This window comes from Panulirus ornatus, chromosome 12 (genome assembly GCF_036320965.1).
Source record: "Panulirus ornatus isolate Po-2019 chromosome 12, ASM3632096v1, whole genome shotgun sequence".
In the NCBI taxonomy this organism is placed as follows: domain Eukaryota; kingdom Metazoa; phylum Arthropoda; class Malacostraca; order Decapoda; family Palinuridae; genus Panulirus; species Panulirus ornatus.
In genome coordinates this window covers 70,530,218-70,551,786 of record NC_092235.1, presented here as the reverse complement: position 1 = coordinate 70,551,786, position 21,569 = coordinate 70,530,218, and the positions used below count along the sequence as shown (strand labels likewise).

The 21,569-nt window shown below is 39.6% G+C and overlaps 1 protein-coding gene across 3 annotated transcripts in view; it reads right to left on the bottom strand.

The window, feature by feature from the left end:
• LOC139752232 (protein FAN-like) overlaps positions 1–20,261 on the bottom strand; it is a 162,566-nt gene extending 142,305 nt beyond the window's left edge. Inside the window, exons 1-5 of one of the 3 annotated variants that reach the window (XM_071668259.1) lie at positions 20,158–20,261; positions 7,931–8,072; positions 6,094–6,218; positions 5,785–5,875; positions 4,427–4,540 (exon numbers count right to left, since the gene is read on the bottom strand). In XM_071668259.1, the coding sequence (XP_071524360.1) occupies positions 4,427–4,540; positions 5,785–5,875; positions 6,094–6,218; positions 7,931–8,072; positions 20,158–20,246 (561 nt within the window). In that variant the 5' untranslated portion in view covers positions 20,247–20,261. Of the gene's footprint in view, positions 1–4,426; positions 4,541–5,784; positions 5,876–6,093; positions 6,219–7,930; positions 8,073–17,087; positions 17,422–20,157 lie in introns of those variants that run through there. The other 2 variants (XM_071668260.1, XM_071668261.1) reach the window with 2 other exon arrangements.
• Positions 20,262–21,569: the final 1,308 nt, after the last annotated feature.

The window sequence follows — 21,569 nt, the reverse complement described above, 5'->3', positions numbered from 1 at the left end:
GATGTATAAAAGAAAGAGACAGGAGGTCAAGAGAAAGGTGCAAGAGGTGAAAAAGAGGGCAAATGAGAGTTGGGGTGAGAGAGTATCATTAAATTTTAGGGAGAATAAAAAGATGTTCTGGAAGGAGGTAAATAAAGTGCGTAAGAGAAGGGAGCAAAAGGGAACTTCAGTGAAGGGGGCAAATGGGGAGGTGATAACAAGTAGTGGTGATGTGAGAAGGAGATGGAGTGAGTATTTTGAAGGTTTGTTGAATGTGTTTGATGATAGAGTGGCAGATATAGGGTGTTTTGGTCGAGATGATGTGCAAAGTGAGAGGGTTAGGGAAAATGATTTGGTAAACAGAGAAGAGGTAGTAAAAGCTTTGCGGAAGATGAAAGCCGGCAAGGCAGCAGGTTTGAATGGTACTGCAGTGGAATTTATTAAAAAAGGGGGTGACTGTATTGTTGACTGGTTGGTAAGGTTATTTAATGTATGTATGACTCATGGTGAGGTGCCTGAGGATTGGCGGAATGCGTGCATAGTGCCATTGTACAAAGGCAAAGGGGATAAGAGTGAGTGCTCAAATTACAGAGGTATAAGTTTGTTGAGTATTCCTGGTAAATTATATGGGAGGGTATTGATTGAGAGGGTGAAGGCATGTACAGAGTATGAGATTGGGGAAGAGCAGTGTGGTTTCAGAAGTGGTAGAGGATGTGTGGGCCAGGTGTTTGCTTTGAAGAATGTTTGAGAGAAATACTTAGAAAAGCAAGTGGATTTGTATGTAGCATTTATGGATCTGGAGAAGGCATATGATAGAGTTGATAGAGATACTCTGTGGAAGGTATTAAGAATATATGGTGTGGGAGGCAAGTTGTTAGAAGCAGTGAAAAGTTTTTATCGAGGATGTAAGGCATGTGCACGTGTAGGAAGAGAGGAAAGTGATTGGTTCTCAGTGAATGTAGGTTTGCGGCAGGGGTGTGTGATGTCTCCATGGTTGTTTAATTTGTTTATGGATGGGGTTGTTAGGGAGGTGAATGCAAGAGTTTTGGAGAGAGGGGCAGGTATGCAGTCACTGGATTGAACCAGGGCATGTGAAGCGTCTGGGGTAAACCATGGAAAACTTCATGGAGTCTGGATGTGGAAAGGGAGCTGTGGTTTCGGTGCATTATGCAATCGTGAACAAAACACCCTACATCTGCCACTGAATCATCAGACACATTCAACAATCCTTCAAGATACTCACTTCATCATTAACAGTTATCACTTCTCCTTTTGCCCCCATCACTGTTGTTCCCATTTGATCTCTTGTCTTTCGCACATTATGTATCTCTTTCCAAAACATCTTTTTATCCTCCCTAAAGTGTACTATTACTCATCCCAACCCTCACTTGCCCTCTTTTTCAACCCCTGTAACTTCCTCTTGACCTCCTGCTGCTTTCTCTTGTACATCTTTCCTGTAAGTACTGCCCAAATGCCTCTCTTTTCTCTTTCATTAGCAGCTTTACTTCATCATCCCAGCACTCACCACCCTTTCTAATTTGCTCACCTCCCACCTTTTTTATGCCACATGCATCTCTTGCATATGTCATCCCTACATCCCTAAATACCTTCCATTCCTTACCCAACCCCCTTGCTTCATTTACTTCCACTTTTTGCCACTCTACACCCAATCTCTCCTAGTTTTTCTTCACACTAGTCTTCTTTCTAAACTCACTCTCACTACTCTTCTCTCCTCGACATCCTTTTTCCTCTTTTTTTGAAAACAGCTACAAATCTTCATCCTTGCATCCCAACACCTGCCCTAGTCAGCATATTTACATCCAAAAGTCTCTCTTTTACACACTCATCAATTAATGTGTAATGTGTATATCCCTCTTTTATAAACACAGCATTTCCAATCACCAGTCCTTTTTCAGCACAAAATTCCATAAACTCTTCACATTTCCATTCATGACACTGAATTACCCAAGCATCCCAAATATACTCTCAACTGCCACATTACTTAGCTTCACATTTTAATCACCTGTCACTAAGATCCAGTCTCTTACATCAAAACTGCTGACACTCTCATTCAGCTACTCCCAAAACACTTGCTTCTCATGATCTCTCTTCTCTTGGCTGGGTGCATAAGCACCAATAATCACTCATCTCTTGCCATCCATTTTCAGTTTTACCCACATCAAACTAGAATGCACTTTCTTACATTCCATTATACACTCCCAAACTCCTGCTTCTGGAGTATTGCAACTCCTTCCTTAACTTTTGCCCACTCACCAATGCCCAACATTACTCCAAAGAAAGTTCCAAACCATTATTACCCATTACCCCTTAAGCTTTGTTTCATTCCGAGCCAGAACCTCTACATTTCTTTGCTCAATATACTACATATCCCTCCTCTCCTCTCTTCTTGGTAACATCCACACACATTTAGCCACCCCAGTCTTAGCCTTCGAAGAGGAGGAGCACTCCCTGTCTGGTTCATTCCTCTGTTTCCTCTTTTAGAAATTGAAATAAAAAAAAGGGGAGGGTTTATACATTACGCAAAGCAGCAAAAGAAAACAGTATTATTAAGTAAGCAAAGTAAGTGTTACACATCAGCCCTGCCTCATGGCAAAATCTCATTGTAGGTACTCATATACATGTAGGTACATTACTCCAAGACAACAGTAATCTTCAAGGTATTGGAGCATGTTTTTTGGAAGTTTATGGAATTCTGGGAAAAAGCTTTTAATAATCTACCTGTGCAAGAGTGAAAAAATTCAAAATAAGCCTATGAGTTTAACAGAATTCAGGACATGTTAAGTCCCACATATAACATCAATTCTGCACTAAATATTCAAATATACATATACTGCTCTGTGGAAGGTATTAAGAATATATGGTGTGGGAGGCAAGTTGTTAGAAGCAGTGAAAAGTTTTTATCGAGGATGTAAGGCATGTGTACGTGTAGGAAGAGAGGAAAGTGATTGGTTCTCAGTGAATGTAGGTTTGCGGCAGGGGTGTGTGATGTCTCCATGGTTGTTTAATTTGTTTATGGATGGGGTTGTTAGGGAGGTGAATGCAAGAGTTTTGGAAAGGGGCAAGTATGAAGTCTGTTGGGGATGAGAGAGCTTGGGAAGTGAGTCAGTTGTTGTTCGCTGATGATACAGCGCTGGTGGCTCATTCATGTGAGAAACTGCAGAAGCTGGTGACTGAGTTTGGTAAAGTGTGTGAAAGAAGAAAGTTAAGAGTAAATGTGAATAAGAGCAAGGTTATTAGGTACAGTAGGGTTGAGGGTCAAGTCAATTGGGAGGTGAGTTTGAATGGAGAAAAACTGGAGGAAGTAAAGTGTTTTAGATATCTGGGAGTGGATCTGGCAGCGGATGGAACCATGGAAGCGGAAGTGGATCATAGGATGGGGGAGGGGGCGAAAATTCTGGGAGCCTTGAAGAATGTGTGGAAGTCGAGAACATTATCTCAGAAAGCAAAAATGGGTATGTTTGAAGGAATAGTGGTTCCAACAATGTTGTATGGTTGCGAGGCGTGGGCTATGGATAGAGTGGTGCGCAGGAGGATGGATGTGCTGGAAATGAGATGTTTGAGGACAATGTGTGGTGTGAGGTGGTTTGATCGAGTAAGTAACGTAAGGGTAAGAGAGATGTGTGGAAATAAAAAGAGCGTGGTTGAGAGAGCAGAAGAGGGAGTTTTGAAATGGTTTGGGCACATGGAGAGAATGAGTGAGGAAAGATTGACCAAGAGGATATATGTGTCGGAGGTGGAGGGAACGAGGAGAAGAGGGAGACCAAATTGGAGGTGGAAAGATGGAGTGAAAAAGATTTTGTGTGATCGGGGCCTGAACATGCAGGAGGGTGAAAGGAGGGCAAGGAATAGAGTGAATTGGAGCGATGTGGTATACCGGGGTTGACGTGCTGTCAGTGGATTGAATCAGGGCATGTGAAGCGTCTGGGGTAAACCATGGAAAGCTGTGTAGGTATGTATATTTGCGTGTGTGGACGTATGTATATACATGTGTATGGGGGTGGGTTGGGCCATTTCTTTTGTCTGTTTCCTTGCGCTACCTCGCAAATGCGGGAGACAGCAACAAAGCAAAAAAGAAAAAAAAAAAACATATACTACTGCTTGCTGAATATTTTGAAACTATTTCATGTAGAATGAGAAAACCCTTTAATGGGCAGAATAACAGCTACCAACTGCAAGTTTTCTCAACAGTGCAAGAGAATGGGTTATCTAAAGTTACTGCACACATACACAAACTGTGAACATCTGTCCAGTTTCTTGACACCGTACTTTCCCTCCATAATCTCAAACATTGCATCATTATTGCAAGAAACCATGTTGAACCTCATTCCCTTTAAGCAATATCATAACAATCTGATAAATGCTAGGCATTTTACTGTTACATTTCATACAAATCTCAGGAGGAAAACATTACAGTTCTATAACTAACCATTGTATTTTGATCATTTGGAGGCAGTGTAGAAGCTCTGTGTAGCTGGCAAATCTTTGGCAAGACTTCTGACACTTCGGCATATATCAGCTGAAATAAGTGGCTGTGCTCTTCCTGCAATTAACATTATCAAAGATCACAATACACCACATACACTTATGCAGAGCAATGTCATCACTACAGATCAGTGGAAGGACTTCAGTTATTAACACTTGAATTCATTTTTTGTATTAGGAAAAAATAAAATTGTGGTAGGTTATATAATAAGAAAACTGGTCAAAATTCAAAATATCAAAATCCATGAAACACCCCCTAAAATAAGTTAATATGATAATCTCAAAACAGCCATTGTAAAGATGTCTATCAACACATGCATCATATGTGTAGCTACCAACATGGCAAATTACTTAGGTAATTTATGTAAAAGCAGATGCATGTGTTCTAGTTGAAAGCTTTTGATGAAAAATGTTACCAATAGATTCCTTAGACTCTATTGGGTTTATACAAAGTGTAGGTTTTTACCTGTAGCACCTTCTACTTTAACAAGGTTAAGTTCCATAAAATCAGCAGGACTCTGAATCAGAAGGAAATTTCAGGGCAAACCACTCCATTACCAAGTGTTCACCGTGCAAGGAATCAATTGGTACTACTTTTACTAAAATCTGTCAACTAGAACAGGAGAAAAGTTTATGGCATGACAATATGATTTGTGAATGCCCTTGTGCTCTTTATGAGGACATTTGCAAAAGAGTAATGTTGGTGGATGTTGACAAAATATTCACTTTTGAACCATGCTCATGTTCTAGTGAGCATTAATTGCTTTGGCAATTGTTTTGAACATTATCAGATTTGGAAGTTAATTTACACACAAATAAGCTGTAAAATTCATATCTTGCCAGAGGTCTAGCAGTGGCTAATTTCAGTTTATTGAGGAGATGCATTCCCCTGGATGGTGCCTTGCAGCATTACATTTAAGAGTTAAACATAACTGAAGTAGAGTCTTGCAACTACACTGAGTGAATTTAGATGTCCTTAAATATAAGATCATATCACTAGTTAAGGGGATCTGTTCCAGGCAGGGATAAATTTCAACATATTCATACACATATAAACTCAATGTTTGCCTCTCAAAGTTAAAGATGCACAGCATCAAGCAATGGAGTGAGCCTCCTCAATAATGAGGCAAGTGACCCACTGCATATCAACTGTACCATTCAGAGAGTCAAGGTATCTCCTGATTTGAAATCTGATGGTATTCTACATTAGCTTATTATAATTCAGCCTCACATTTTCCTCTCCCTCATAACAATTCTACCTCTTTTGAAGAATAAAAGGATAATGATGACAGTTCTACCTACCCTGCAGAATTTGTATGGCTGTAAAACCCCACCCTCCAACATCTCTACGGTCATGCTGCATGTCAACTCTATTATGCTTTGCTCCCCCTCACTGAAAATAATATTGTTGTTAAACAGTGAGTTACAGTGAGCACAATGAACAAATACATCTTTGCTTACAAGACAAGGAATGACAAGTAAAGGTAAGATAGATCAAAACTGAAGCAATAATTCATGCTGTATCTATAGTCAGATGACTTGCTGACAGTGATTTAAGAAACAATTGTCACTCATTTACAGATTTACAGTGAACAGTAAGAAAAACATTACCTATAAAGCAGTTCATTGGTCCGAGTAGTCTTGCCCTCATCAATGGCTTCAAATGAGCGATAAGGAAACTTTATGATGGGAGCACGGATGTCCCTGGAGTCAAACACCAGGGATTTTGAGCAAACCTGAGAAAAGCTAGCAATATAAGTCATCCAAAAATACTAACCACCTCAGAACCTATCCATCAGGAGCTCTAAGGAGTTCTTTTTGAAACAGCAATAGTCATTTGACCTAAAGTTGCAATATAACAGTAGTGATATAAGCAAAGAGCAGTAACTTAAATACTTAGGAAGTTTACTGAAGAGCATGTACAGTCTCCAAAAAAAATAAGAAATAAGATACTGTTAAGTGTATGACTTTCATGCAACAGGTTTTATCAGATGAACAAATCCTTTTCCTTGCTTCTGGTGGGTATATCACATGTATGGCAGCATGGTAGAGTTTTAGAAGTCAGATGATATGACTTGCTACCTTGTGGTGCTGAGAGAGGAGAAATGCAACTTTTGCTTGTTGCCCTTGCATTTAGGGATTATTCATTAATTTATCATACTTGATCGCCGCTTCCCGCATCAGTGAGGTAGCGCCAGGAAACAGATGAAGAATGGCACATCCACTCATATACACATATAGATACATAAATGCCATACATGCACATATACATTCATATATACATATCAACATATAGACATATACAAACATACACACAGACATATACATATATACACATGTACATATTCATAATTGCTTGCCTTCATCCACGTCTAGCACTATCCCACCCTACAGGAAACAGCATTGCTACCCCCTGCTTCAGCGAGGTAGCGCCAAGAAAACAGACAAAAAAGGACACATTCATTTACACTCAGTCTCCAGCTGTCATGTGTAATGCACCGAAACCACAGCTCCCTATCCACATCCAGGCCCCACAGACATTTCAATGGTTTACCTTAAATGTTAACATGCCTTGGTTTAGTCCATTGCCAGGAAAACAAACAACGAAGGCCACATTCATTCATACTCAGTCTCTAGCTGTCATGTGTAATGCACTGAAACCATAGCTCCCTCCCTATCCACATCCAGGTCCCACAGACCTTTCTATGGCCTACCCCAGACGTTTCATATGCCCTGGTTCAGTCCATTGACAGCACGTCAACTCCGGTACACTACATCATTCCAAATCACTCTATTCCTTGCACGCCTTTCACCCTCCGGTATGTTCAGGCCCCAATCACTCAAAATCTTTTTCACTCCATCCTTCCACCTCCAATTTAGTCTCCCACTCCTCCTTGTTCCCTCCACCTATGACACATATATCCTTTTTGTCAACCTTTCCTCACTCATTCCCAATACGTCCAAACCATTTCAACACACCCTCGCTCTCTCAACCACACTCTTTTAATTCTACACATCTCTCTTACCCTTACATTACTTACTCCATCAAACCATCTCACACCACATATTGTCCTCAAACATTTCATTTCCAACAATTTCATTCAACCTCCTCTCTTCCTACTCTTGCCTCACTCTTTTGATGAAACCTCAGTTTGTGGTGGATTGCCTCTCATACCAAATGTTCCTTACACTTTCTCTAGATCCACAAAAATGCCATATACTACTCCCTCCCTTTTCCTTTCTTACACAAATCCTTCAAAACAAACAACTGATCTGCACATCCTCCACCACTCATAAAACCACACTTTTCCTACCCAGTGTGATGTTCTATGTATACCACCAACTTCTCAATCACCACACCACCACAGAATTTACTTAGTACACATAACAAACTTATAACTTTGTGATATCAACTAAAAAGTTGCCAAACAAAGGCAAATGACCTTACCTTCAGTCTACCTCTCAGCATGCCATCTTCAAACTTATTCTCCCACCCATCATCATTCTCAGTACTTTCATTTGGGAGAATATAAATAGCAGCAAAATCTTCAAAGTAAATCTCTCCAGGTTCCAGCAAAAGCAACGAGAAACTGCAAAATAACCTCTCCATCAGAATAAGCAAAATAAAATATCGATGAAAAAATTCACAACAGGCTTCTACACCAGTATTAAACAATCAAAAACTGATTTTACCAGGAAAGAACTGAACATTGCCAAAGTCATCAACTCAGCATAACTTCTATAACCATCATGGATCCTTCTTTACCCATTAGAAAATAAGTCTTTTTACTTATTCCAAATACATGAGGAACCTAAGAAAGCTAGAAAAAATATCACACATCACAGACACCCAAAATTAATCAGAGTGCAACCATCAGTATTTCATTGAGTATGATGTACAGTGTCACTACTATAAACAACTTTACTGTAAAAGAAAAATTCTTTTCCTGTGCTATTTACATTTTTCATGACAATATGGTTATTTTTCATTTATCTATGTAAATAATGCACTGTCTAGGTAAATGATTTGCATATACATAATGCAAACAAAATACTTAAATATGTATAAAATCATGTTTTGTGAAACCATAATGAGTGAAAATGACCTTTGGGGTATCTAAAACAAAATCATGCCCAGAAAAATCCCAGATTCATCATACAATTACACAACTAATGAGGATCTGTGCCACTTACATAAGTATACTTGAGTATAACCCTCTTTTTAAACCAGATAAACCCAATATCCAGTAAATTATCGGCACACAACTCAACAAGCTAACCATTTCCATTCATAACACTCAATACCCGATGCATTCCAATTATACCTTCAACTGCCACATTAATTACCTTTGCATTTAAACCATCCATCATCAATATCTAGTCCCTTACATCAATACTGCACAAACACTCACTCAGCTGCTCCCAAAACACTTGCCTCTTACGAGCTTTCTACATAAGCACTAATAATCACCCATCTCTTGCCATCCACTTTCAATTTTACCAGTGTCAATCGAGAATTTATTTCCTTACACTATATTATATGCTCCCACAATTCCTGCTTCTGGAGTAGTGCTACTCCTTAGGTCTTATTTCTCTTTTTTTTGTCCTCTTACCAAACCCTGACTTTACTTTTAAGATATTTTCAAAACATTCTTCCCCTTTACCCTTGAGCTTTATTTCAATCAGAGGCAGAATGTCCTTCCTCAAACATAATACCAATCTCTCCTCATATCATATACAATTTCTTTTTCCATACTCGTTTGCCATTTTCTGTTTTAGTAAGATAGCACCAGGAACAGATGAAGAAAAGCCAAATTTGCTCATGTCCATTCTTTAGCTGTTATGTGCAATGCGCCAAGACCACAGTCCACTATCCACAATCAACCTCCGCATACCTTTACATGATTTCTCCTGATCACTTCACATGCTATGGTTCAGTCCACTGTCAGCATGTTGACCCCTGTATACCACTTTATTCAAATTTACTCTATCCCATGAATTCCTTTCACCTTCCTTTATGTTCAAGCGCTAATCACTCTACATCTTTTTCAATCCATTCTTCCTTCTTCAATGTGATGTGTGTGAGAAATACTTAGAAAAACAGATGGATTTGTATGTAGCATTTATGGATCTGGAAAAGGCATACGATAGAGTTGACAGAGATGCTCTGTGGAGGGTATTAAGAGTATATGATGTGGGAGGTAAGCTGCTAGAAGCAGTGAAAAGTTTTTATCAAGGATGTAAGGAAGTAGGAAGTGAGGAAAGTGATTGGTTCCCAGTGAATGTTGGTTTGCGGCAGGGGTGCGTGATGTCTCCATGGTTGTTTGTTTATGGATGGGGTTGTTAGGCAGGTGAATGCAAGAGTTTTGAAGAGAGGGGCAAGTATGTAGTCTGTTGTGGATGACAGGGCTTGGGAAGCATGTCAGTTGTTGTTCCCTGACGATGCAGAGCTGGTGGCTGATTTGAATGAGAAACTGCAGAAGATGGTGACTGAGTTTGGTAAAGTGAGTGAAAGAAGAAAGCTAAGAGTAAACGTGAATAAGAGCAAGGTTATCACGGTCACTAGGGTTGAGGGACAAGTAAATTGGGAGGTAAGTTTGAATGGAGAAAAACTGGAGGAAGTGAAGTGTTTTAGATATCTGGGAGTGGATTTAGCAGCGGATGGAGCAATGGAAGCGGAAGTGAATCACAGGGTGGGGGAGGGGGCGAAGGTTCTGGGTGCATTGAAGACTGCGTGGAAGGCGAGAACGTCATCTTGGAGAGCAAAAATGGTTATGTTTGAAGGAATAATGGTTCCAACAATGTTATATGGTTGCAAGGCAAGGGCTATACATAGGGTTGTGCAGAGGAGGGTGGATGTGTTGGAAATGAGATGTTTGAGGACAATATGTGGTGTGAGGTGGTTTGATCAATTAAGTAATGAAAGGGTAAGAGAGATGTGTGGTAATAAAAAGAGTGCGGTTGAGAGAGCAGAAGAGGGTGTATTGTAATGGTTTGGTCACATGGAAAGAATGAGTGAGGAAAGGTTGAACTAGGGCATGTGAAGCTTCTGGGGTAAACCATGGAAAGTTTTGTGGGGCCTGGATGTGGAAAGGGAGCTGTGGTTTCGGTGCATTATACATGACAGCTAGAGACAGTGTGAACAAATGTGGCCTTTGTTGTCTTTTCCTAGTGCTACCTTGTGCACACGCGGGGGGAGGAGTGTTGTCGTTTCATGTGTGGCGGGGTGGCGACGGGAATGACTAAAGGAGGACAGTGTGTATATATGTATATGTCTGTGTGTGTATATATATGTATACGTTGAGATGTCTAGGTATGTATATGTGCATATGTGGACGTGTATGTATATACATGTGTATTTGGGTGGGTTGGGCTATTCTTTCACCTGTTTCCTTGCGCTACCTCGCTAACGCAGGAGACAGCAACAAAGTATAATAAATAAATATATATATCCCTGGGGTAATAAATATATATATCCCTTTCTCTCCTATCCCTGGGGATAGGGGAGAAAGAATACTTCCCACGTATTCCCTGCGTGTCATAGAAGGCGACTAAAAGGGAAGGGAGCGGGGGGCTGGAAATCCTCCCCTCTCGTTTTTTTTTTCTCCAAAAGAAGGAACAGAGAAGGGGGCCAGGTGAGGATATTCCCTCAAAGGCCCAGTCCTCTGTTCTTAACGCTACCTCGCTATCGCGAGAAATGGCAAATAGTATGAAAATATATATATATACATTATATATATATATATATATATATAATGCTCTGTGGAAGGTATTAAGAATATATGGTGTGGGAGGCAAGTTGTTAGAAGCAGTGAAAAGTTTTTATCGAGGATGTAAGGCATGTGTACGTGTAGGAAGAGAGGAAAGTGATTGGTTCTCAGTGAATGTAGGTTTGCGGCAGGGGTGTGTGATGTCTCCATGGTTGTTTAATTTGTTTATGGATGGGGTTGTAAGGGAGGTAAATGCAAGAGTCCTGGAAAGAGGGGCAAGTATGAAGTCTGTTGGGGATGAGAGAGCTTGGGAAGTGAGTCAGTTGTTGTTCGCTGATGATACAGCGCTGGTGGCTGATTCATGTGAGAAACTGCAGAAGCTGGTGACTGAGTTTGGTAAAGTGTGTGGAAGAAGAAAGTTGAGAGTAAATGTGAATAAGAGCAAGGTTATTAGGTACAGTAGGGGTGAGGGTCAAGTCAATTGGGAGGTGAGTTTGAATGGAGAAAAACTGGAGGAAGTGAAGTGTTTTAGATATCTGGGAGTGGATCTGTCAGCGGATGGAACCATGGAAGCGGAAGTGGATCATAGGGTGGGGGAGGGGGCGAAAATTTTGGGAGCCTTGAAAAATGTGTGGAAGTCGAGAACACTATCTCGGAAAGCAAAAATGGGTATGTTTGAGGGAATAGTGGTTCCAACAATGTTGTATGGTTGCGAGGCGTGGGCTATGGATAGAGATGTGCGCAGGAGGATGGATGTGCTGGAAATGAGATGTTTGAGGACAATGTGTGGTGTGAGGTGGTTTGATCGAGTAAGTAACGTAAGGGTAAGAGAGATGTGTGGAAATAAAAAGAGCGTGGTTGAGAGAGCAGAAGAGGGTGTTTTGAAATGGTTTGGGCACATGGAGAGAATGAGTGAGGAGAGATTGACCAAGAGGATATATGTGTCGGAGGTGGAGGGAACGAGGAGAAGAGGGAGACCAAATTGGAGGTGGAAAGATGGAGTGAAAAAGATTTTGTGTGATCGGGGCCTGAACATGCAGGAGGGTGAAAGGAGGGCAAGAAATAGAGTGAATTGGAGTCATGTGGTATACAGGGGTTGACGTGCTGTCAGTGGATTGAAGCAAGGCATGTGAAGCGTCTGGGGTAAACCATGGAAAGCTGTGTAGGTATGTATATTTGCGTGTGTGGACGTGTGTATGTACATGTGTATGGGGGGGGGGGGTTGGGCCATTTCTTTCGTCTGTTTCCTTGCGCTACCTCGCAAACGCGGGAGACAGCGACAAAGTATAAAAAAAAAAAAAAAAAAAAAAAATATATATATATATATATATATATATATATATATATATATATATATATATATATATATATATATATATATATATCACAAACAACTGAAGACTGAGTACACTCCCTTGGAGTTTACTACAGGTGGCTCTCCTTCTAAATAGTCCAGTCATGCACCACCAGCCTTTGTTTCCTCACAGAGATGAATATAGCTATTCTAGTCCTGAGTCACTGAAACAATATGGTAATATATTTATCATTATCTGTCACTGTCTCTGGGGATCGGGAGAAAGAATACTTCCCATGTATTCCCTGCATGTCACAGAAGGCAACTAAAAGGGAGGGAGCTGGGGGCTGGAAATCCTCCCCTTCCATTTTTAATTTTCCAAAAGATGGAACAGAGAAGGGGGCCATGCCAGGATTCTCCCTCTCAGGCTCAGTCCTCTGTTCTTAATGCTATCTCGCTAATGCGGAAAATGGCGAATATGTATGAAAGAAAAATTAGTCTGTCATGAGGAACTTCATTGAAAGCTTTACAAAACCTGTTTATTTGTAAAATCCCAATGTCCATGCTTGTTATGTCCAATTTTGTTATAAACTGTAGTGCTATAGACCTGTACTTAATAAACCTATATTGGCATTTTGAAAATAGATCAGTCCTCTACATGTGATTTACAATTTCATCCATCAGAAGTCTCCAATACCTCTGCATATGACTTAATCCTTAAACTATCTTACGATATTACATTAGGATACATTAGTGATGGCAACATTATCAGAGAAATGTGGGGTTAAAATGCCTAAAAGCCTCATACCATTTTGAATTCCAAGTGATTTTGTTCTGCAATGACATTCAATTGTTAGAGAATTCAGTAAGTTGCAAACATGGTTTGGAGCATCATATTCTCTTGAATGATCTTGAAACTTTAACAAACCAATGACAAGTGTCTCATTACTTAAAACTAATTATGTGAATGAAATGATGACAAATGCATTCGCAATGTATTTGAAAATTCTGATAATAATCCATTTATTCATCATCTTTCTTATGATGATTTAAATGGCAAGTGAAATTATTCCCATTTCTCTTTGTAAGCAATATGATTGGTGGTTTGGAGGTTGGCCAAAATTCAACATTCTGTATCCACTGTCCTCCAACAAACTTTATATGCACTGTTCACCCTGTCTGAGAATGCTTTAATGTTATCTTTTCTTTAAACATCTCTATAAGTCTACAACAAAAGTTATGAAAAAGTGTAAGGAGAAAGGCAAACATATAAAGAACATAGTGAAAAAAAAATCATTAATGGTGATGAGGGTTCTCTCTCTCTCTCTCTCTCTCTCTCTCTCTCTCTCTCTCTCTCTCTCTCTCTCTCTCTCTCTCTCTCTCATAAATTTTGCATTCAGCATCTTATAAAACAATTATCAATTATTCATGCTTGAATACAGAGTAACAAATCACAATAGTTTGTAAACACTTACACAGCAGCAGCTACTATGTGCTCCTTGGTTTGTTAGTGTTCATTCGGGAATATGTTGGGTTAATTCATGTAAAAAATGTACAGATCCTATAAAAACCTTACCTAACCTCTTTAATGGTTGAGGGTTCACTTAATGGTCATTTATGTGTATCTATATCTCTGATGCCCCTTTCTTCTGGGAACTCCCTCATGCAAGTTGCCATGGCATATAAGTCCCCATAGCTGTTGAGCTCCAATGCCACTATTTAACCTTTAGTGCCTCATGTTCATCAGGCCACTGGTAGAGGGGAAACTCTAATGCAATTTTCAGAGGCTTCTACCTAAATGTCTACCTAAATATCTACCTAGTGTTTCAACTTACTACTCTGCCTAATACTCCTGCCTACTATTACTATCCTTTGCTCCGATAATTTTGCTAAAAAGCAGGGCTAGCATATAGTGCTCACTGTATAAGACCAATAGTTACAGAGAAAGAGTTGTGTGAGTTAGGTGTTGTCAAGTGTTGTGTGTGACAAGGAGATATTGTTTGTGAACAGAATGCTAGCACTCCATGTGTAAGCACGGCAGAAAGAACAGTCTGCTACCTGGGTCAGAGGAGTGCAATCTGACAACAACTGAAGCAGTGATTCACTACACAGCCATCACTAATCCTCCCAATTCCCAGGCAGGTAGTATTAGCAACATAGCTTCCTGGTAGATGGTTGCCTACCAACTACTAATATTCATTACTCTAGTCAAACTATCCAAATCACACACGACTGAATGCCTCCAATTGTCTAAGTCAGACAACACACAAAGTGGCTATGTGATCCCCATCAGATGATGACCAAATTCATGGTAGTATATTTTTCCATCAGCAGAAGGATGGAAATCCTCCCCTCTATTATTTTTTTCTAAAGAAGGAACAGAAGAGGGAAACAAGCATGGATTTTTTGTCTTCTAAGGCTCAGTCATCTGTTCTTGATGCTACCTTACTCATGGTGAGCATGTAATAAAGAAAAGAAAAAAAATTTTCCTCAGTACATGTTGACTACTTGATATGATTTTTTTACTACAAGTGTGTTACCTTCTTTTACATAAATCAACCTCATATACTCCCTTGAATACATAACCCTTACAATGTCTGCCTAATTCATTATTACTCAAAAGATTATAATGCTCTGTAATTGTAACTGCGCTACCTAAACAATACAATGAACATCATTCATTATCCAAACCTAACATGAATGCCATGCCAAACATGACTATAACCAATCATCTAATGTAAATGTACATGAAAAATTAAAAAAGAAAAATCTACAGAACCTATGAAAACATACCTAACCTCCCTGATACCAGAGCTGTATCTAAACTTTCAATACTTTGTCAAAATATACTACACACATCCAAGACTATCATGTCAACAGCCAAAGAATATCAACACTTAGATGACAAACCAGGTGGCTGTTTGCACCACCAGCCAACCTCCCAACAAGCAGCCATTATAACACATTCCTCATCACCCAACCAAATTATTGTTGACATGTCTCTACTCTAAATCTCATTTGCATGGTTTTCACTGGTACACAGGATCTTTAGATTTTTTACAAGTATTTAGCTTTCTCAACCCCACATTTCCCAGATATCCATAATCCTCACCACTAAAGTATTGCATCATGAAATATTCTACAATGAAATAACGCTCCACAATACGCTAACATTTCAGAAGAATATCACTCAATATCCAATGCTAATTTCATTGTATAACAGGAATTTTCTGTGATTCAGTCACTGGGATGTGTGTATGAACAAAAGGGCACATTTTACAACTGTTAGGTTGTTACATAGTGTTTTCATAGGTTCTGTTGAATAACCACTTTTACTATAACTATCTTCAGACCTTTCCTATAGTTTCATAACCCTTCCCACAAGTCTTATCAAAAAAATAAAAGTTTCAAATCATGTTCTCTCTTTATTATTTCCACAACGTAAACCATTACTGCAAAAGAAATATATAGTATTCCAATGTTGGTTTTGATGTGCCCCTACATAGAAACCTGACCAAAACCTTACCCAACAAAAAACTGAAAAAGGCACAATGACTTGGACAGGATATCTCATTGGGTACACTAAATCTTGTTCAGCTTAATGTATCCAAAGCCCAATTTCTACCCATCTATCGAAAACTCCTCATAACTCTTTGTCTCTCCTTTGAGGGTTCAGTAATTCCACCTCTTGACTCAATGAACATACTTGCTATTCCTTTAACATCCAATCTTTCTTGGAAACCCCACATTACAGAAATAGCTAAGTTTGCCTCTAAGAAACAGGGTGTCCTGTTTAGGTGTTAAAACCTCTTCTCCTGAACAGCTGATACGTTTATGCAAGGAAATGCTCTCACATTTGGAGTGGTTCTAACTTTGCATCCTTACTTTAGAGCTGAGTCGAAAGCATTCTGACTAACAAACTGTCCTAGGCTAACTTCCAAACTTGACCCCCTTTGCCCTACACTGCAGTTGGCTCACTTTTCCTCTTCCATAGGTATCACTTTGGTTTTTGTTCCTAAGAGCTGGCTGCTTGTCTGCCCCCCACCGTTAACTAGATAATGCAATACTCGGGAAACTGCTGCATCACATGATTATTGTGTGGCCATCGGCAACTCAAGGGTGGGCCGTTTTGATACCTGCGTTTTTCCCTACACATCGAAGCTTTGGAACTCTCTACCTTCTCATGTCTTTCACAGTAACTATGACTTTCACTTTCTCCAAAATTCTTAGATGATTTCCCTTGTCTTCTTTTTCCGCTTCAAAATTCTCTATGTATATTGTAATTATGTTTTGCTGTGGTATTTTTGTCCGTAACTGGAGCATTCAACATAGATGTAATGGAGTTTTGCTGGCAATCACGAATCCATAATACTATACCTAGCTCAGGCTGGGATGTGTTTGAGTGTGCATACATACATAGCAGTGAAGACATGAGACATAAAAGGTAATGAGACATGGCAACAATGTTTTAAAACTCTTCCCGTAACACGACTAATGTTAATTTCACTGAGAACAGGTTTACATGTAACACTAACAGCTGACACTACAGCATCACATTTAGCGGATCAGAAAGGTTACTACCTGCTTCATTATATACTTACCGACTTATCCCATCCATGTTAAGCTGTAACAGTTACCAATCCAACATTGCAAAACATGAAGCTGCTGGCCATACACTACACTCAAATGCTCGATAGCACACCTCCAGCTTCTGCCGAGGCACTATTAATTGTCCAAGAACACCACACATAAGTCTGCTGGTCAGGCACTGTTAAGTGTCCAAGAAGAACACACACATACACACACTAAGCTGTTGCTGAAGTATATTCAAGTGTGATTACACATCAATCCACTCTGGATGGACACAAGTGTCAACCTACTGTCATAATAAAACACAACCTCTCCCAGCTGATTGTCAACGCGTCCGAATACATTAAACACTTTCTTTCAACTGTATCCCTTGAATTTTATTCGTTTGTGCATGTACTATATGAATCAAAAAGGAAATAGATAGAATTTATATATTCTTGTATATAACAAAACTTTTTTTTTGACTCATGATATTCTTTGCATTTTCTCTGAATCAGCACTTTCGAATGATCTTAATGAAAGTAACAGTACCAAGCATTTTTAATCACAAGTATATTGTGTTTTCTCATTGAGTTTTGGGAACACGTGGCAGTCTGAGAAATAGCTGACATTTCTGACAATGAAGCCTCGCTGCTGGTTATAGTGGGAGTTAGAGATGAGGTACCACAAAAAAAAAAAAAAATGCCAAGAAAATATAACATCAGGGTGAGGCGACAGCTAGAATTAAAGTCCGAAAGTGGACATTTTGAAGGTATTACACTGCTAGCATACACTACTGACGGTAGCTTATTCCACTGCTCAACACACCTATGGGAAAAGAAGCTTTTTCTTACGTCTGTATTATAACTTTCAGCTTTGTTTTATTTCATCTGTCACGGTAACACGGTAACCGTATTTTCATTTATTTCGAAAAGATGTTCGTGATTTACGTTGACGACCTTATTCAGAAATTTGAACACTTGAATTAAGTCGCCGTGAAGTCGCTTTTCTTTTTTTTTTTCAGGAAGAAAAGAGCCAAACGTTTTAGCTTATTTTTGTTTGCCCGATTTCTAAAGGTTGGGTGAGGTTAGGTTAGGTTTGGTTAGGTTAGGTTAGGTTAGGTTAGGTTCGGTTAGGGTAGGCTAGGTTAGGTTAGGTTTTAGGTAAGGTTAGTTTAGGTTAGGGTGGGTTGGGTTGGGTTAGGTCAGGGTAGAATAGGTTAGGGGTTGGGTTAGGTTGGTTAGGTTAAGTTAGGGTTAGGTAAGGTTAGTGTAGGGTAGGGTAGGCTGCGTTACGTTTAGGTTAGGTTTTAGGTTAGGTGTTAGGTTTTAGGTTAGGTTTGGTTGGTTAGGTTAAGCACTGGTTGACCAGTGCTCACATATCTAATGTATCTCTCTACATCTCTGACACCTGTTCCTCTCCAGGAACTCCCTCATGTAGGTGACAAGTCTCTATGACTAGTGAACTCCAGTTCTGCTTCTTAGCCTTTATGCCTCACCCCTAACAGGCAACTCGCAAAGGGCAACTCTTGCACATTGTTTGGAGAGGCTCCTACTTAATGTTCCTATTGACTACATCTACCTAATGCTCCTACCTAAAACTGCAGTTTAAATGTTCCTTCCTACTACTCTTATTTACTGCTACTATTTTGCCAAACTGTAGGGCTAGCACCTAAAGCTCATCGAGGGAAAATCTAGAGTTAGGAATGAGCAGTGTGAGCTAAGATTTGCCAATTTTATGACAAGGAGAGATTGTATGTTTATGGAAATAGTGCCAGTTGTCTATGTGTGGGTGAGGCAGAAATAAGAGACAGCTAACTGGGTCAGAGGAGTGGAACTTGACAACCAATGAAGTCCTGGCTCACTACACAGCTGTCACTAACCCTCCCTGACATATCTAATCATTTTATAAATTCTCCTGATTAAATCTAACAGTATCATTCGTTTAAACTGTTCTCAATGTTCTCTTTGCTCTATCTGAAATTTTCAACTGAGACAGCACAGGCTAATGAGAGCCCTAATCAGAGCCACCTTGTTTACACCATATATACATATACCCTAGTCTGGTACCCATTTTGTTGACCAGCCCACAATGGAAGATGAACAGCTTGCGTTGACTATAGACTGACTGTCACAAACTGGATTCAAATCTATGTGGGTTCAACTCTGTGTGGCCTGTAATTGCAATCATCCATTATACTGTGCTCTATTTCAAATTTGAAGGCAGTACTGAATCAAAGGTACTTCTGCTTTTCTGTGGTATTTGCTTTGTAATGGTATCCAACCCCTTTCTTTTAACCTCTAAAAATTTTCTGTAGTTCTCCAGAGCAGGAGAATGTCAAGTTGCCATAGAATATCTACACCAGGTCTTGTGCCACACCATGATGATGATGACTGCCCTTAGCTGCAGGTAAAAGCATCAGGTTGTGCGTCACCAGCCAAACAGCCACGAAATTAAGGAGACACCTCCACACCAACGGTTGGTTACACAGCACCATAACACGCCCAAGATTCCGGCAGTTTTTGATATTTCCATTTACTATAACTGCCCACACAGTCTCCTAACTATCTTTAAAGCTTCACTTACAAACACAATACTTCTTTTCTTAAAAAATGGTCAGCCTCTCTGTTCCTCCTCCAGCTTAGGACACCTACACAATTTGCCTCACTACCTATCGCTCATTACACATAAAAAGGAAAAATATAACAAAACCTTCACTCAGATTGCAAAACAATCACAGTATACATAATGATATTATATAACAAATAAATTATAGAATAACCAAATACGAAAACAAAGCAAAAGAAAACCAATAAATTTACAAAAATCATAAAGCCTAACGGGAAAAAATCATAAATTTACAAAAATCCTGGAAATCAGCAATACTAAAGAAATGGCAGAGCTTACATAACACCAATGCAATTGCATCACTCCGTGCATTAAGATAATAAAATGCAAACAGTAGAAAAGCAATCACAACTTACTCAAGCACAAAAAACATTAATAAATTACCAGCCAGCATTCCAATAACAAGGTCCAATGACTGTAGTACAGTACCCTTATGTTTATGAATATCTCACCAACTTCATATAAAAAATACACCTTACATCTGTCTCTTCATCCCGTGGAAATTTATGAAAATGCGATCTACATGAGTAGTTGTCCTGGTCTTGCATGGCTACTAGCATCATCTGGCTATGGTCTTGTAAACAATGATTTGAATCTGGCGCGTATCTGTGCTGCCGTTGTTGTCAGGCAAACCTTGACATCCATCTTGGGTTAGGCAAACCTTGACATCATCTTGGGTTAGGCAAACCTTGACATCCATCTTGGGTTAGGCAAACCTTGACATCCATCTTGGGTTAGGCAAACCTTGACATCCATCTTGGGTTAGGCAAACCTTGACATCATCTTGGGTTAGGCAAACCTTGACATCCATCTTGGGTTAGGCAAACCTTGACATCCATTTTGGGTTAGGCAAACCTTGACATCCATCTTGGGTTAGGCAAACCTTGACATCCATCTTGGGTTAGGCAAACCTTGACATCCATTTTGCGTTAGGCAAACCTTGACATCCATCTTGGGTTAGGCAAACCTTGACATCCATCTTTGAGGGTTCCAAAAACACGTGTGCGTTCGTTCGTTCGTGCATTCGTTCTTTCCTTCGTGCATTCGTTCGTTGGTCAAGTGACACGTCGAGGCAGACTCCGCCCACTTATGATGTCACTTGGAAGGCCAGCGGAGCAACCCTCTTATGATTTCTGTTTCACCCCAGAGCCGCCCAAAGCGCTCGCCTCAGCCCCAACACCCAGGAATTATTAAGCTTATGATATTGTCGTCTCTTTGTTTGGAATACAACGGAATATGCTATATCTAGAATCTTATGTTCAACGACCCGTTACGAAATTTTACTTAACTAGGTTTCGTTGCAAGAATTTCATTAACCCGATTACAAGAACAACTAACGAAATAAAGTCTATTATGTTGACTCTTTTATATTTCACCATAAGATTTCCTTAGAAATGGCCATTTCAAGTTAGGGAAGGTGTATGTATATGTCTTTTTTTGGACAGAGTTCTTAAGAATGTAGTCTGCCCTTTCATTTTCTTGTTGTTTTCTCACATATCGCATGATGAATGGAAACACTTGCCTTACTTAGGTCTTGTAGTGCACAATGTGTAATGAGCATCACCAAAGTAGTTGTCTGTATTTCTATGTCCCATTTCATTCATGAAATATGTATATCTAATACTATTTCAGAAATCAAATTGAAGGAATATAAGACATGGAAAGGCTTTGGCACCATATACCAATCTTCCTCCTCAACAACTCTCTTGGAGGAAAGCTTAGTGCATTCTGCTATCTTCATATTATCTTTGCATCATTTATGATATTGTCGAGGATTGTTCCGTAGATTTCAGTATTAACCAGATCACAGCAATAATCAAATTCGGGAAGGTATAGGAATGTATGAATGTTAGACTCTTTGATTCAATCAAACCTTTCATTATCAT